The following is a 16529-nucleotide window of genomic DNA, read 5'->3' as shown; positions in this document are numbered from 1 at the left end:
TAATTACTTGGGAAACGAGTGGTTTCGGTTTCGACGCTTTTTCACGGGGGTTGTAAAAGTCGACGTTTCCAACGACTTTTTGTTATACCGGGTGTTCGAGAAACGTGCGTCGATACTTGATCAGATGAATCTGTAAATCGAAATAAGCAAAAGAATATGAGCCGTCCACTGCACAAATCGATTAACTCCGCTTTTTGAAAAATCTTAACTTTAAGTGTCAAAGCACTTAGTATAATTGTAACTTTTATATTTATAATAAGTTTCCCTGATAATTGAAATTAACACCATTAAACGACAAAAATTTTTTGACCACTGAATAATAAATAATTTATTTCAGAGGTCACTTTGATTAACTCTGTACTCTAATGTAAATCGTTGCAATAATGCAACTCAAATGCACCAGCAAGCCATGAATGACAACGGTGAATTTTTTAGTGCTGTCTTATCAGAATTTAAATAAAATAAATTAGTCAGTTACAGTCTAATTTTCGCAGAAGCAAGTACTTGTGAAGTCAAATTAGTTATTATCAGGAATAAAGTTTAATTTGGTATATTTTAACTTCTACTGTGTACTTTACCAGTCTTACAGGACTACATATTTTTTCAGCCTTTTCAATATCACTTCCAGATCGTATTTTGGTTTGAATTATTATAAACAATTATTTCAATTTTTCAGTGGTTTTAAAAAAATAAAATTATACCCTTATAATCGAGATGAGTGAAACTAATAATAACGTGGATGTGCAAAATAGTGAATCATCTGATGGTTCACAAATAATAATATATTATAACAGAACCATTAATATTCATTTTTATGAAAAATCTGTATTAAAAATATCTTATAATTTTCCTTTTCCGTGTTAAAAAACTTAAAAATTTAAACACCGAATTTAAATTTATTACTTTTTTACTCGCCAAATCGATTAACTCCTTCAGTAACATAAAAATGGTAACGTTACTAACGATTACCTTTTGACTATTTTTTCTTATAAATTTTATATACCGTTAGATGAAAGTTACATTTGTATTTATGCATTCTACGATATTTATTTCGATTTAAATTATAAAGGGAATTTTAAAAAACAATATACATTATTTCATTGCATTTCTCCACTTTTTGTTTTATGGAGTTAATCAATTTGTGCACTGAACGGCTTATATGTGACGATGATTATAATAGTGATCTATGTCACGTACGTTACGTTTCGAAATATTAAAAATTTTGCGATACAGATGTATCATAAATTAAAAAGTCGAGTACGACTAAGCTGCAAACCTGATTTAACGATTCTACTTTTCTCTATTTTGGTAAAAATTGTGCTATGATAATGTGAACGAATGTGAACGAATGCAACGCAAAATAAGAGGTAATATAATTTTTTCGGATTTTTGTTTATTCGATTATTTGAATCAAAACGTCACACGTTCGTATAGTCGAATATTTTTATTTTTTCTGTTTTCTTTTTTTTATTATTATTAAGAAAGTTCGTTTATAATAATTTATAACAATTTAATAGTTTTCTTTGATACCTACTATAGTCTCCAAAACTCTCTTAATTGCCAATTAAATTTTTTTAATGTTTTGATTTTACTGCTCGTATCTTCTGTCTGTGTTTGAAACTATCTTAATTTACCATTTAACTTCGAGATGTCAGGCCTGAAATCAACTATTTAATTTCGCTACGTAACGGTAAAAGAATAAAACAGCTGGTGATTTCTCCAGCTCTGATTTCAGACACAATATGTATATATTAATTTCAAGCGTTTGTGCTGCTATTTTATACGATTATTAATATGACACAACGAAGAAATGAAAAAAGCGAGTTGTCTTAATAATTTTGATTTGTATGGTATTGTCCGACAGGTTTAAAACTTACGTGACGACTCGTAATCAATTTTAACACCGAAACCCGATGTCAGAGTCATCAAATTATGACGAGTTAAACCCGTTTCTAAAGCAACGAATACTTCTGAATGTGTAGAAATAAAATTCGAATTATATTCGTTTTTCTCTCTTCCTTCTGCATCGTTTTCATTTCTATTGAACTTGCTTCATTTATTAATTGCCCCACGTTTCATTATTTGTGTACTAATAATAATTTATTAATTTTTTGTGAATTATTTATAGCAAATTAATAATATTTCGTTAATTCGTTATTCATCTTATCGCTAACTAGCCATTCAATCATGACATCTTTATCTGGGCTTTTATAGTCTGATATGTTACAAGACGTCAGCATTTCATCACCTTTTCTTAGACTTTCATCACCGACATTTTTAGACCTTTTGCTATTCGATAATTGATTCGGTAACTTTTTCAACGGTTCATTTTTTCATTCTGCGCGACATTTGTCGTTAAATAAGTTTATCTAGGACTCTTTTTGCACCGTGAATACGAATTGTGCAAAAAACTGTGTAAAATGAGTAAAATGCATTTAAAAAATCCCTGATACTTACCTTTACATATTTCAATTTTTATATACGTTTAACCAATAATTAAATAGAAAATGATTCTTAGAAAGAAATTCTTTTCACCTGTTAAACAATACTGACTTGTCTGTTTCGATAATTGACCGTTTCGTTAATTTTATTCCGACAATTCTGATAAATGAGGTTTTACTGTGCATACTTTACTATGTTTTGATCTCAAAATATGTCTTAAACGGCAACATTTTGAGCAATTTTCTATCCATACGTGTAAATAATAACCAGCTTTAATTTTCGAAATATTTAAAACAATCTTCGAATACTATTAATTTATTATATTACTCTTAATATATACTATTAATTAAATTCCACTCATTTGTATGTGTCCGTTAAATAATCACAGACACATTTATCAAGTCTTGTTATTTATTAGATCTGATGATGATATACCAAGAAAATGAATTTTCTACTAACATCTAGAAAATTAAAGTCGATAATTGCAGATATAAGAATGTTGCTTTTTATAACATACTTCAGGATTATAAAATTCTATATTATATTAAAATTATTATTAAAATTTCTATATTCTCACGCTATATTAAAAAGAAATTCATTTAATCAGAAAATTTTAATTTCGATGAAAGTTTGTGTACATGTAGAGCACGATGAGTTCTACATGGAACAATATTTTTATGGGCGAAAAATTTTCTGAAAAGAGCCAAACAAATCCACAGAATTTCAGCACATTTTCATACTATGGCTCTACTCTTTTTTCGGAGCTCTTTTTACAATAGTGTGATCTATAGTTAACAGAATAAAATTCACTATAGACCGAATAGAACTACAGACTTAATAGAGTATTAAAAATCAAGTAATTTTTGTGGAAAATGTTTTGTCGTATCTCGTACTATCACAAAATTATATTTAAAGAAAAGCGAAAAGAGTCTTGAAAATTGAATCACAAATTTCATCTGCTTAAAATATCACTTAAAAAAAAAAATTGTTGCATGTATAATATGTTATTATACACTTATTCACAGAGTCTCACCAAACCTAACCTAACCTAACCGAGAATTATTAATATTAATTATTACTGAATGAAATTAATTAATTAATCGAAATTAAAAAATTACAATCAGAATCTTTTGGTTAGGTGAATTTTCTTGTAATATAGTGTGTCGATATTTTCTTACAGGCTGTCTTAATTTTCAGAGAAGATAGCCTCGTAGATAAAATAATGTTGATATTTAACGAAATTTAATTCCTACCTCAAATAAACGATATCGATAATACGAACTGTTCATCCACGACAACCTAATTCTCCTTTTCCCCGACAAATTATTATCATTCGACACACTGGTTAATTTTTCGAGTAGGAATTCAAGCACGTCTAACCTCCGATATAAACCTACTTCGATCTAAAATAAGACGACGATTCGAAAAGCGGGAACCTCGCAGCTATCATCGAATTCCTGGAATCGTGGATCAATCAGATCTCCTCGGTGCGATCAGTTCGACGATCGTAAGTCGTGTATCGGTATCGTCGCCGGATCTCGACATGTTCCCGACGTTCTTCCTAGGGAAAATGGGACGTGACAGAGTATGGAAAACGGAATTCCCCGTAAAGACAGCGGTTAAAATTATAACCGTTTAACGATTGTGAGAACACCGCGTAGAATGTCATCGTGAATTGAAAGAACGGATCAAGAGATAAAATGCCATTGACAAAAGGGAACGAAGAAGGACGAAGGGGAATGAAGATCGCTGAGTGCGTGACTATAAAGTTATCGATAAATGAACCTCCCATTTGTCAAATTGGTTGATATAATAAGCAAAAATTAATAAATAAAAAGTAAACATGCAATAAATTATATAAAAAGACCGAATAAGATCCTAAAAATAAAACAGAATTAATAGAAAGCGAAGACTTAATAAATTTAATAAAAAGATTCTATAAGATCAAATAAATAAAAATAAGTAAAAGGTAAAGATCTGATAAATTCAATAAAAGGACCTAATAAGATCTAATAAATAAAAATGAATAAATGAAAATAAACAAATAAAAGGTAAATATATAATACATTCGATCAAAATACCTAATAAGGTTCAATAAATAAAATATGAATGAATAAAAAGTGTTTAATAAATTCTATAAAAAGATCCAATAACATGCAATGAATAAAAATAAATAAATAAAAGGTAAACATTTAATAAACTGAATGAAAAGGCCTAATAAAATTCAGTGAGTAAAAATAAATAAATAAAAAGTGAACATTTAATAAACTGAATAAAAAGGCCTAATAAAATGCAATGAGTAAAAATATATAAATAAAAAGTAAGCATTTAATAAATTGAATAAAAAGACCTAATAAGATCCCATAAATGAAAAGAAATAAATAAAAAGCCCTGATAAGATTCCATGAATGAAAAGAAATGAATAATAAGTAATCATTTAATAAATTGAATAAAAAGACCTAATAAGATTCCACGAATAAAAATAAATAAATAGAAAGTGAACATTTAATAAACTGAATAAAAAGCCCTAATAAGATTCCATGAATGAAAAGAAATAAATAATAATTAAACATTTAATAAATTGAATAAGAAGGCTTAATAAAATCCCAGGAATAAAAATAAATAAATAATAAGTAAACATTTAATAAATTGAATAAAAAGACCTAATAAGATCCCACGAATAAAAATAAATAAATAAAAAGTGAACATTTAATAAATTGAATAAAGAGACCTAATAAGATCCACTTAAATAAAATGAAATAAATAAAAAATAAACATTTAATAAAGTAAATAAGAAGACCTAATATGATCCAATAAATAAAAATACATAAATAAAAAGTAAAAATTTAATAAATTGAATAAATATAACCAATAAGGTCCAATGAATGGAAGAGAATAAATAGGAAATTAAATTTATTTTACATAGAGACCACCATACCAAAATATACTAAAGTATCGATTTGCTTGAAAAAAAATATACAATTCCACTGTGCAAATGCACTCGTAAAACAATCGCACCAAATAATAACAGAGTTCATTAAATAGTGCAAAATTCTCCTCTGAATTTTTCCAAACTCACCTGGAACAAAGCTATGTCCCGGCCCAGTTACCAGACTCACCCTGTCCATGTAATCGTTATTTTGGCTATTATTTGAAATAACCAAGTCGTTATCAAATTCGTGAATTATTTCTCGTTCGCTACTAACATTTCGAAATTTATTTCTCAATATTCTTATTCTGGAATAACCTCGCTCGTTATCCTATTCGAAGAAAGTGCTTGCTCTTCTTCTGTTTGTTATCTTTATTTGAAATAAAAGCGCCGATTTCTACTAGAGAGCGGAACGGGCTTCCTGATCGAATATCGATAACTTATCGATAATCGATAGTCGCATTTCCAGCACGAAAGTAGTCCTGCTGTCCGTGGTATTGTGCGTCCGGTGGCTGCTAGAAGCACGTTTCTTGCTTAAAGTAGCGACACGCAGGAGCCACGCTGCTTCTCGGAGGCCACTCGGTTCTCCTTCCTCGCACCTGCCAACTAACTAGTCGAACCTGATTAAACTCTGCCCTGTGTGTCGTATGGCATACCCCTGTCCTCCCCTAGCCATCTCCACCTCCACTTTCTACTTCCCGTTAACCCCTTCTTTCAGTACCTTCATGTCCTCACATCTTTCCCTCTTCCTCTGCTCCTTCCCCGCCTTCCTTCTATGATTAAGTCTCTCTTTCTCTCCCTCTCCCTCTCTCTTCCCCTTTTCTTGCCCCTCCTTTTCTTCTCTCAAGCTTCTTCTCTCATTCGTGTTTCCCGGTCTCCGTCTTTCCGCCACGATCTCCCTTTTTCTCTCCGTTTGCTTCGCTTTGACCGATCTCGTGCCGTTCGGTAAGACTGGAGAAGAGTTACAGGATCACCGATACCATATCCGACCTGCTCGCCATCTCCTCGCCGACGTAGAAATACGTCCGAGTTGGCCAAATGCCTCTTCCCGATTCGTTACTCCCTCAGATGGCCTGCGCGAGATTAGGCTACCCGCTACCCTTACCTGTACAATCGTGAAGGATGCACTTCCTGTTCCTGCCTTCTTTCCTAGATCGCGCTTCTTCGTCAGCTTTGTTCGAGCCGTTTGTTCCAGGTGGTTCCGGATGTTGGGACTTTGGACAAGTTAGGTGTCCTTGGGCATGAGAGTTTGACACGATGTAATTTCTCTGGATGAAATTTTCATGCGACTTGTCCGAGGCTTTGGGAAGGAATGCTCGAGGATATGGGCATGTAGAGCATATGGTTTGGTCCTTTCAAATTGAGCTTGGATTGCAATTCGGTTGACTTTTACGGTGGTACTGCTTTTATCAAATTTGTTAACTATCCTTTTTTATTTAAATATTCTGATTTAGTTTTGAGCTATTATTATTCATTTCAAAAGAGATTGTTAATCTTATTTTCGACAACTGTCATTAATTTAGAAACTATCAAAATTAGTAAGCTTATCTTGGGTAATTTTATTTTGAAGAATTATTGATTTTAAAATTATCAATTATTCAAATTATTAGCCTGATTTTGAGCAATTATTAATAGTCGATATTGTGAACTTGTCTTAGAATAATTGCTACTAATTTTTAAATTATTATCAAAATTCGTTCCGAGCAATTATTATTAATTATTATCCAAAAGTCTTGAAACTGTTAATTTTATTGAAAATAATTTGCTAAATATTGTTTTTCATTTAGATATTCTGATTTAGCTATGAGCTATTATTATTAATTTTTAAGAGATTGTTAATCTTATTTTCAACAGCTGTCATTAATTTAGAAACTATTAAAATTAGTAATCTTATCTTGAGCAATTATTATTTCGTTTAAAAGCTGTTAAAATTTTTAATTCTATTTTAAACAATTATTGGTTTTAAAATTATTAATTATTCAAATTATTAGCCTGATTTTGAGCAATTATTAATAGTCGATATTGTGAACCTGTCTTAGAATAATTGTTACTAATTTTTAGATTACCATCAAAATTGAAAATCTAATTTTGACCAATCTTTATTTAAAATGATTAATTATTAAAATTTTCAATCTCGTTTCGAGCAATTATTATCTAAAACTCTTGAAACTATTAATTTTATTAAAAATAATTTTACCGAAAATAATATGGAACAATTTTATTACGAACAATTATTATTTGCTTTAAAATTATTTATTTCATATCGAGCATTTATTATTTATTCTAAAATCATTAATTTAAGATCATGTTTCGAACAATCGGGTATTTCTTTAACCTCTTCTAGGATACTGGCACACATAAGTGTGTTTAGTTTTTCAAAATTATGGTTATTGTAAGTGAAAAGAAAATTGGAATCATTTGGTGGAATTCCATTCACCATAGAATCCCTTAACAATAAAAAAAAAAACCATGTCGAATATTATCACCAATAGCGGTAATTTTACTTTATAATTACTGCTTTGAAATCATAGTAACGTTAACTAAAAAAAAGAATTCGTCCCTGAAGAGGTTAACGTGAAATTTTAGAAGATAAGGTTACCATAGTTGAGGAAGAAAAATGAAACACTGTAGAAGCCATAGGGATCGTCGGTAAACGGTAAAACGTGATTCATGGATGGGTCAGATATTCAGCTAATCCCTGACATCTGTTTCTACTAATTTGATTAGACGATTAACCGCGTTCCGTGTTCGGTTCAGTTTGATTAGACTCGACTCCGCTCCACTCGACGCGATGCATATCGTAACGAACTCGACGCAGCAGCGTCCAATGTAAATGAAAATTACGCAAATGTATCGCTACAGTTTATCGGGACCTCGATGCTAATTTTTGAAGCTGAAGTTTCGATCTTGGTCCGCGAATTATAAGAGCCGTTCGTTTCGTAGAAATTTTTGTATTCAGATTTTCTTTCTTTAATCGACGAGGCAAAAAAAAAAAAAAGAAAATTGATCGATATAAATCGTCTCTAAGAATTTAAAATTATCTGTTAACGCGAATAATATACAGTGTGGCCGTTTTGAATGCGACTACTAAATATCTCGAAAAATGTGAAAGATTCGAAAAAATGTTTTAGATGGAATTATATAATCTGTGTATTGAATAAGTTTCAATAATTGTTAAAGGAATATGCAATAAAAATATAGTAAATATTTTAGATTACTCTATATTAATTAAAAATTTAAAGATTTGAATGTAACCTTCATTGTGCTTTCAGAGTCATTTCAAAATCATATAGAACAATTTTTGTTCCAAGCACTTTTCCAAATTTTTCATATTTTTCGAGATATTTTTTAATAATAACTTTAGATAAGATTTGAATGTAACATTCATTGTGCTTTCAGGATCATTTCATAATCGTATAGAACAATTTTTGTTCCAAGCACTTTTCCAAATTTTTCATATTTCTCGAGGTATTTTTTAATAATAACTTTTCATAGTAACTTTAATAATAACATACTTAATTTTAATACTTGTATGCAAATGTGTAGGATAATATTTTTGTTGACATAATCAAATTTTGGTATTTATGAAAATTATACGTATAATATGATAATTAATTGAAAGTCTAAGATTAACAATAATTTAACAAAATGTATTGTAATTAAATATATGATCTACTTACATTAGTCTTAAAACTAATATGAATAAAATAATTTTCTATTTTTCCTCCAAGTTTTTTCAAATTTTGGACGATTATAACATATTTTATTGCAGATAATGAAAGTGAAAAAAAAATCTAAAAATAAGAGAAGAGTTTTTAAATAAACAATTGTTGCAACTTCGTTTCTATAAATGATTGATTTTAATAAAATTATAGTGCTATCCAATGCACTATACTCAGATGTAATTCTCTGGATATACATTTGGGAATTACAATTATAAAATTGTAAATATTTGCCAAAATTTAAAAGCAGATTGAGAATATGAAAATCATAATTGAATCGGCGTGAAAATGTTATTAATTGCGTATATAATACAAAGGATATTGTGTATAGTGTATAAAAACTATTTTATTTGTAACATATATATAAAGAATAAAAAGTAACATTTATTTCGAAAATTTTTCTAACTTTTTACAACACCTATAATAAAATTTCCGCGAAAATAACACCTCGGTACTAAAATGTAAAATTCTTTAGTTTTATTTGATGGTCAAATAATATCTTTCGACAATTACAAATAACTTCGCAACTTTATATTCTGGAAACGAAGTGACAATGTTTGTCTAAAATATTTTCATACATTCGACTCACGTTTTATTGTTAAAACTTGGGATAGACTGTATACACATGAAGGTACGTGATATATTTACTTAATATTATGCCAGACTTATCATGACCCTCGCAGTGCAAAATAAAAATTTCAATACATTTATCTAAATAAATTAATTTAATCCACATCTTACATTAAAATATTTGTTAATGTTGCAAATTATTATTTTAAACATATTTCTTATTATCCTTATCAATTAACAAAATTAATGTTCAAAATTTCAAAATTTCAGGTTTATATTTTTTACGTTATATTCTTATCTATAGGGTGTCTCAGCCAAATGAGATCACCTAAGTATCTTCTTTATTTCTTGCTGTATGAAGAAACTAATAAACCAATGAAATAAATACCAATAACCTTACAATCTCATTAAAAAAAAAAAAATTAATTATAGAATAAAATCTTGTCATAATTATATATAGTAATTGAAACCGTGCAACTTTGTCCCAGAAAGTATTTTCATACAGTAAAAATAAGGCAGATATTTAGTTGATCTCATTTAAGTGGAACACCCTATATAACACGAGATTAACGTAATACGTTATTATTTCTAAGAATGGCTTAATACTTTCATTTGAATTTCACGAATGCCACAAATTTGAATAGCAGACTCCTTCTTTCGTACACTCATTGTTTCACAGATGCCACGACACGTGACATTTTACTCAGAAATAAGAATGAATAAACAAGTTCTCTCGAGGATGTACTCCTGCCCTTTTGCTCTAACAGTGTTGAATATATGCGATGCCTATGCATGCATGTTACGCGTGAACATAAAATGTAATCGTTCAAGAGAAAACATTAACATACGTATTCTTATTGTATTCAGTTCTACCTTCCATGGAATACGCTTGAGGCACACTGTGTGAATCTGTAGCAATATGCATACGTAATTTGTATTTATGTATCTACGCAGTTATTCTGCTTTACGAGGAAATGAAATTTCCAGGAATTCCGTTCCTTTGTTATGTGTTTATGGCTTCTCCGCGTTTCATTTTTCTTATGGTTCACCACCCCTTAATTAGCGTACAAAGAAACTCCTACATAATAGATTTGTTACATCTTGTAATTATTCATGGAAATATTTCGTAAATGTAAAGTAATTTTTAGTTATTCGTGTTATATGTTAATTATGATTAATCTACCATTTTTATTCAGTCACGAAGTACATATATTTACGTGAGAAATTTTTATAATTGTCCATTGAGGTTAAGTGATAATTTAATTTAAGTGATAATTTAATTATTCAATGAAAGAAAGTTCATACCTCGATGTTTTTGTAAAACAGTGTTATTTTTAAATTTGTATGTTCTCAATTATAAACTATTATCAAAAATTCTAGACATAAACCAGTTTTGATTAATATAATATGTATGGCACGTTATTACTAATACAAGTATTTTGTAAACGCAAAATAATTTTTAATTATTTCTGCTCTTTAATTATTTATCATCACTCTACTATTTTTGTATAGTCAGTAAAGTATATATATTTACGTGAGAAATTTTTATAATTGTCCATTGAGGTTAAGTGATAATTTAATTATTCAATAAAAGAAAGTTCATACCCCGATGTTTTTGTAAAACAATGTTACTTTTAAATTTGTATGTTCTTAATTATAAGCTATTATCAAAAATTCTAGACATAAACCAGTTTTGATTAATATAATATGTATGGCACGTTATTACTAATACAAGTATTTCGTAAACGCAAAATAATTTTTAATTATTTCTGCTCTTTAATTATTTATCATCACTCTACCATTTTTGTGTAGTCAGTAAAGTATATATATTTATGTAAGAAATTTGTCATAATTGTTCATTGAGGTTAAGTGATAACGTAATTACAAAAAAGTAAAAGTAAGTACATGCTTTGGTGTTTTAGTACAATTCTATTTTTAAATTTGAATATTCTCAATCATGAGCCACTATTAAAAATTTTAGACGTAGACCAGTCTTAATTAATGTATTATTTATGACAATTGTTATTATTAACACGAATATTTCGTAAATATAGAATAATTTTTAATCGTACTGTTATATATTAATTATTTAATTTGTTAATTTTTTACTTTTATCAATTCCTGGAATATATATATTTATTTATTTAAAAAATTTTGCACGATTGTCGATTGAGGTTAAGTGTCACCCTATTAATGGAAATTAATAGTATCTATGTGCTTTTGTTAGATCAGTGACTGTAAATTGGAATGCTGTCAATCGTAAGCCATTATCGAAAATTCTAAACGTAAAAGAAAACGAAAGATTTCATCGAACTATATATCTATAATATAATACTGTATATCTATAATCGAATCTTTCCTTGCAAATCATTAGGAAAACATTTCAGAATGGAAAAGAAAGCATAACGGCGGAAGCACACGAATGATGAAGTGAAATGTTAAACGAATCGCTCGAAACTAAGTTAATGAAAGTTGACCAAAGGCCAGAACCGTAAGGGAAAACTATGCTGCAGCTTATCGGGCGCTCTTTACCGCGATTAATTAAGAGACTCTTTCAATTTAATTTCGATTATGTTCACTTCCGCGGAAACTAGTAGGAATTATACAAGCAGCGCCGCATGGCACAAAATCGCCGAACTAATGATTTACCCGGGAGAACTTGTTGCGTATTTCGTGAGATGGCGCGTCGTGGCACTTGTTAAACAATTTTATTTTCGCTCTCCGCGTGTTTCAAGTTATTAAAACCATTCTTTGTCTCCTGTGAAGTATCTTAACAAGAAAAATCCGTGTGTCAAGATGTATATCAATAAAACACTCCATTCACATAAATACATAAAAGCTTTCGCAGAATTACGAAGTTTCGTGACAAAGTTAACCTCTATGTTTATTTCTTCTATCAGACACTATTTTATTCTGTGACAATCGATCCTTTCGGGATGAATTTTCCTTATTCCGAGCTATATTCGTGTTACATTCGTGTTATACACTCAGGTAAGATAACGAATTTCATATTCTTTCTCGGTATCCTTTGTTTAACGAAATGTTATTCTTGACAGCTTCAGTTTACTCGATATTCGTGGACAGGATGGTTTTAATCCGGTGACATCTGGAAATTCGCAGTTAATTGCCACAATTGTAAATCGTGCCTCGTGTTAAAGATAAGGGAGATAAGAAAATGGATCGGACGGAATACGTCATTCCTTGGGTGCAGATGCGGGCGAAAGAGGAGTACATTCGAAGAGCATCGAGGCAATATCCCGTGGTAAGAGAACTTTCCAAACGAAGAGTTTAATAATTAACGTCGAGAGAGCGATGTTCGAACGTTCTGTTCCGGGGATAGTTGGTTCACGTTAAACCGAGACAACCCCGTGAGACGCGGAAAAACCATTTCCCGTCGTGCCCGGAAATCTATCACCCGGGATGAAATTTTCTTTGCAGCTATTCGATACCGTTATCTCGGATGATGGTGCGCGAGCTTATCTTGGATTAAGTATCGAACTGTCCCATGCGTGTTCATAGGGTGATTTTTAAATGTATGCATCTCTGTTTCCGGGGAATAAATTGCACAGACAGATATAAAGAGAGAATATTTATAAACGTGGATTTATTATATTTAAATTTGATTTTTATTTATTACGTCTCGGTATTTTTATTTATTATATTTTTATTTTTTCATACTTTTATTGTATTTATAGTTATATATATTTGTTGCTTTAACTATATTAGTTTATATTAATATATTATATTATATCAGATTTAATTATATTTATTAGTATGTGTACTTGATTATATTTTTACATGATTAGTTACTATATTTTTGTATTTTTACTTTTGCACGTTTTTATTTATTACATACATAGATTTCGCATATACATTTATTTTATACAGATATTTGTTATATTTATTATTATATTGATATTTTAAGATATAAGAAATTAGATAAAATATTTTTTTATCTATTATAGATAAAATTTTGTTACATATTATGTATACTATCAACGTCTGTAATATATACAATGAATTTTTAATATTGTTAGTAATAGAAGTTGCAATAAAGTAGCAATAAAATTAATGTTGTTAATAGAATTAAGAAATTGTTAAAGTTATGCTGTTATTTTTATTTGTTTTCTACATTGTTTCGATAAAATATTTAGAAATATGTGAAAATCGAAAAATTGTATTACTTTTTATTATTAAATGTTATTATCAATAAGAAACAAATATTTAAATTGTAATTACATTAGGTAACTACATAATAAAAATGTTAATGTTAACCAACCCTCGTGCAAACATTAATCTAATACGTCTGAAGCCGAATGTTAAAATTATGTTGGAAAAGATAATACAAATTTTTGATTAACGGATATACTTAGAAAATTTTGAATAATGTCATAGGTTACTTCGTTGCATAATAATTTATAATTTTAATTTGTAATTATCAATGGTTCTCAACCTTCCGTGTTTTAAACTTAAAAATCTAAAAAGTATTATATTAAATCACATTCATATTGAAGAAATTATTATTTTTCTATTTTGAAAACTTTTCGCAAGAAAACAAATAAATAAATACAATTTTATAATAATTCTTTTAAAAGTAGATTTATATATGTAACATATACATATATAAAATATAGTACAGGGACTAGAAGAATAAGAGAAAATTCAAATATAAAATCAGTTTATATTTACTTGATGCCTGAAAACCTGGTTTTACGTAAATCTCGAAATAAAAAAAGAAGTTGAGTTCACATGAAACTCCTTAAATTTTTAAATAATTTATGGCATCTCTATAGATAAATGGAAATATTTATCGCGTTTCTATGAGCAACCCACTCGTTTTAAAATTAATTTGTAACGAATGTAACTCGCTTTTGAAAAAACAATCTACAGTTTGAGTGACGAATTAATCGTGAGTGGCGCGAGTGAGTTAACCCTTTGCACTCGAGGGGTGACTTTCAGTCACCGTTTGTCTTAACACCATAACTTAAATAATGGATGATGATAATTATATTAAGAACATCGAAATAAAATTATCCTATTCGTTTCTTACGCAAATTCACGATTTTCTTTTTTTAATTTTAGCATGAAGAGTATCAGTGAGCTTATAAAAATCTAAGAAGAGCTTCGAATTGCATCTTCACAATGAAGAAATCTTCGAGTCCAAAGGGTTAATATGCACTTAACGCTAGAACTACCAACCCAATGAAAATGACTGATCCCAGAATTTTCCTTTTTGCAATCACCGAACACATACACCTGCTTTAAGAATAAAATTGGTATCAACTCATATTAAGAAAGAACTGTAATCGATATATTCACTCATATTCGTCGTATCGCTTGAGATTACTATAATCTGTGCACGTTATTGTTAGGTACCCACTAAAGATCGGTAGTTCTAGTGTTAAGAATCACCCAGTACATGTGGGAGAGAGAATTGGAGATAGAATTGATTTCAGTTGGAACCATTCGCTCCGCGACATTCGATCTCGTATTTTAACAATAACAAAGAAGAGAGCAGAAAATCGGCGTACGAGCGCCTTCACAGAGTGGATGGTTACGACGCGGCCAAGCCGCGATGCGATCGCACCAAGCCTAGTCTCTATTGGTTAGAAATCTCGAAGGAGAACAGAGGTCACAAGGTTCCAATGACTGCTAATCTCTGGTACGGTCGACCGAATAGAGTTCAAGTCGATTTTCCAGGGAAGAAATTCAATCGAACGAGCAAAATGCAAGAGTTCTTCGACCACTGCGGTTTCAGCCTAGCCAGCGATGATGAGAAACCGGAGATCTGTTAGAGTGAGTTCGTTAGGTAGGTCTCTTTTTACCTCTTCGTTTTGTAACTGTCGATTAAAGAGGCTTTTTTCAGCCGAATCGAGAGGTGTAAATGAAAAGAGTTCATTCGTGAATAAATTGCTATTGATTTCAATTATTGCCATTCATGGATTTTTCGCAGATGAATTTTGCATATAAATAAGTATATTGTTTCAGTGTTCGATTTCGGTCTTGTATTACTAACGTGAAAGTGGTTATTGATATAATTTCTTTGAATTTATTAAAACTCGATAATATGAAATCAATATTAGTGTAAAAAATAAATTGTAAATAATAATAGATAAAAAGGTAGTATTTGGTATTGGAATGTAGGCAGAACTACCAAATTAGATGAAATTATTAAAATTATACAGTTTACCAAATTATATGAAATTGTTAAAATTATACAGTTACTTATGGGCAAAATTAATATTTATCTTTATGATAACAACTTCATTGTATGGACCTACTTGTTTCAAATATATTTCAATTGTTACTATCTATGTAATATACTAAACTTACGTATATATTATAGTTCGCTAATTTTATTATTTATAGCAATAATAACATAACGCTAGAACTACCAACCCAATGAAAATGACTGATCCCAGAATTTTCCTTTTTGCAATCACCGAACACATACACCTGCTTTAAGAATAAAATTGGTATCAACTCATATTAAGAAAGAACTGTAATCGATATATTCACTCATATTCGTCGTATCGCTTGAGATTACTATAATCTGTGCACGTTATTGTTAGGTACCCACTAAAGATCGGTAGTTCTAGTGTTAAGAATCACCCAGTACATGTGGGAGAGAGAATTGGAGATAGAATTGATTTCAGTTGGAACCATTCGCTCCGCGACATTCGATCTCGTATTTTAACAATAACAAAGAAGAGAGCAGAAAATCGGCGTACGAGCGCCTTCACAGAGTGGATGGTTACGACGCGGCCAAGCCGCGATGCGATCGCACCAAGCCTAGTCTCTATTGGTTAGAAATCTCGAAGGAGAACAGAGGTCACAAGGTTCCAATGACTGCTAATCTCTGGTAC

The 16529-nt window shown here is 29.9% G+C and overlaps 1 protein-coding gene across 1 annotated transcript; it reads left to right on the top strand.

The window, feature by feature from the left end:
• Positions 1–12838: 12838 nt before the first annotated feature.
• Positions 12839–15458, top strand: LOC108545535 (uncharacterized). The gene is made up of 2 exons (XM_017897212.1): positions 12839–12925; positions 15120–15458. Exons 1-2 carry the CDS (start codon positions 12839–12841, stop codon positions 15456–15458), a joined length of 426 nt encoding a protein of 141 aa, XP_017752701.1.
• The last annotated feature ends 1071 nt before the right edge of the window (positions 15459–16529 follow it).

Source organism: Eufriesea mexicana, unplaced genomic scaffold (genome assembly GCF_001483705.2).
Source record: "Eufriesea mexicana isolate 0111107269 unplaced genomic scaffold, ASM148370v2 scaffold471, whole genome shotgun sequence".
Lineage (NCBI taxonomy): Eukaryota > Metazoa > Arthropoda > Insecta > Hymenoptera > Apidae > Eufriesea > Eufriesea mexicana.
The sequence above is the reverse complement of the archived record's forward strand: the minus strand, read 5'-3'. Positions and strand labels throughout refer to the sequence as shown.

What these genes read in the sequence shown, in the direction of transcription:
- LOC108545535 (XM_017897212.1), top strand. Translation starts at nt 12,839, where the DNA reads ATGGATCGGACGGAATACGTCATTCCTTGGGTGCAGATGCGGGCGAAA. An exon ending in CATCGAGGCAATATCCCGTG is followed by an intron (nt 12,926 to 15,119) that starts GTAAGAGAACTT and finishes AATTGATTTCAG; the next exon opens with TTGGAACCATTCGCTCCGCG.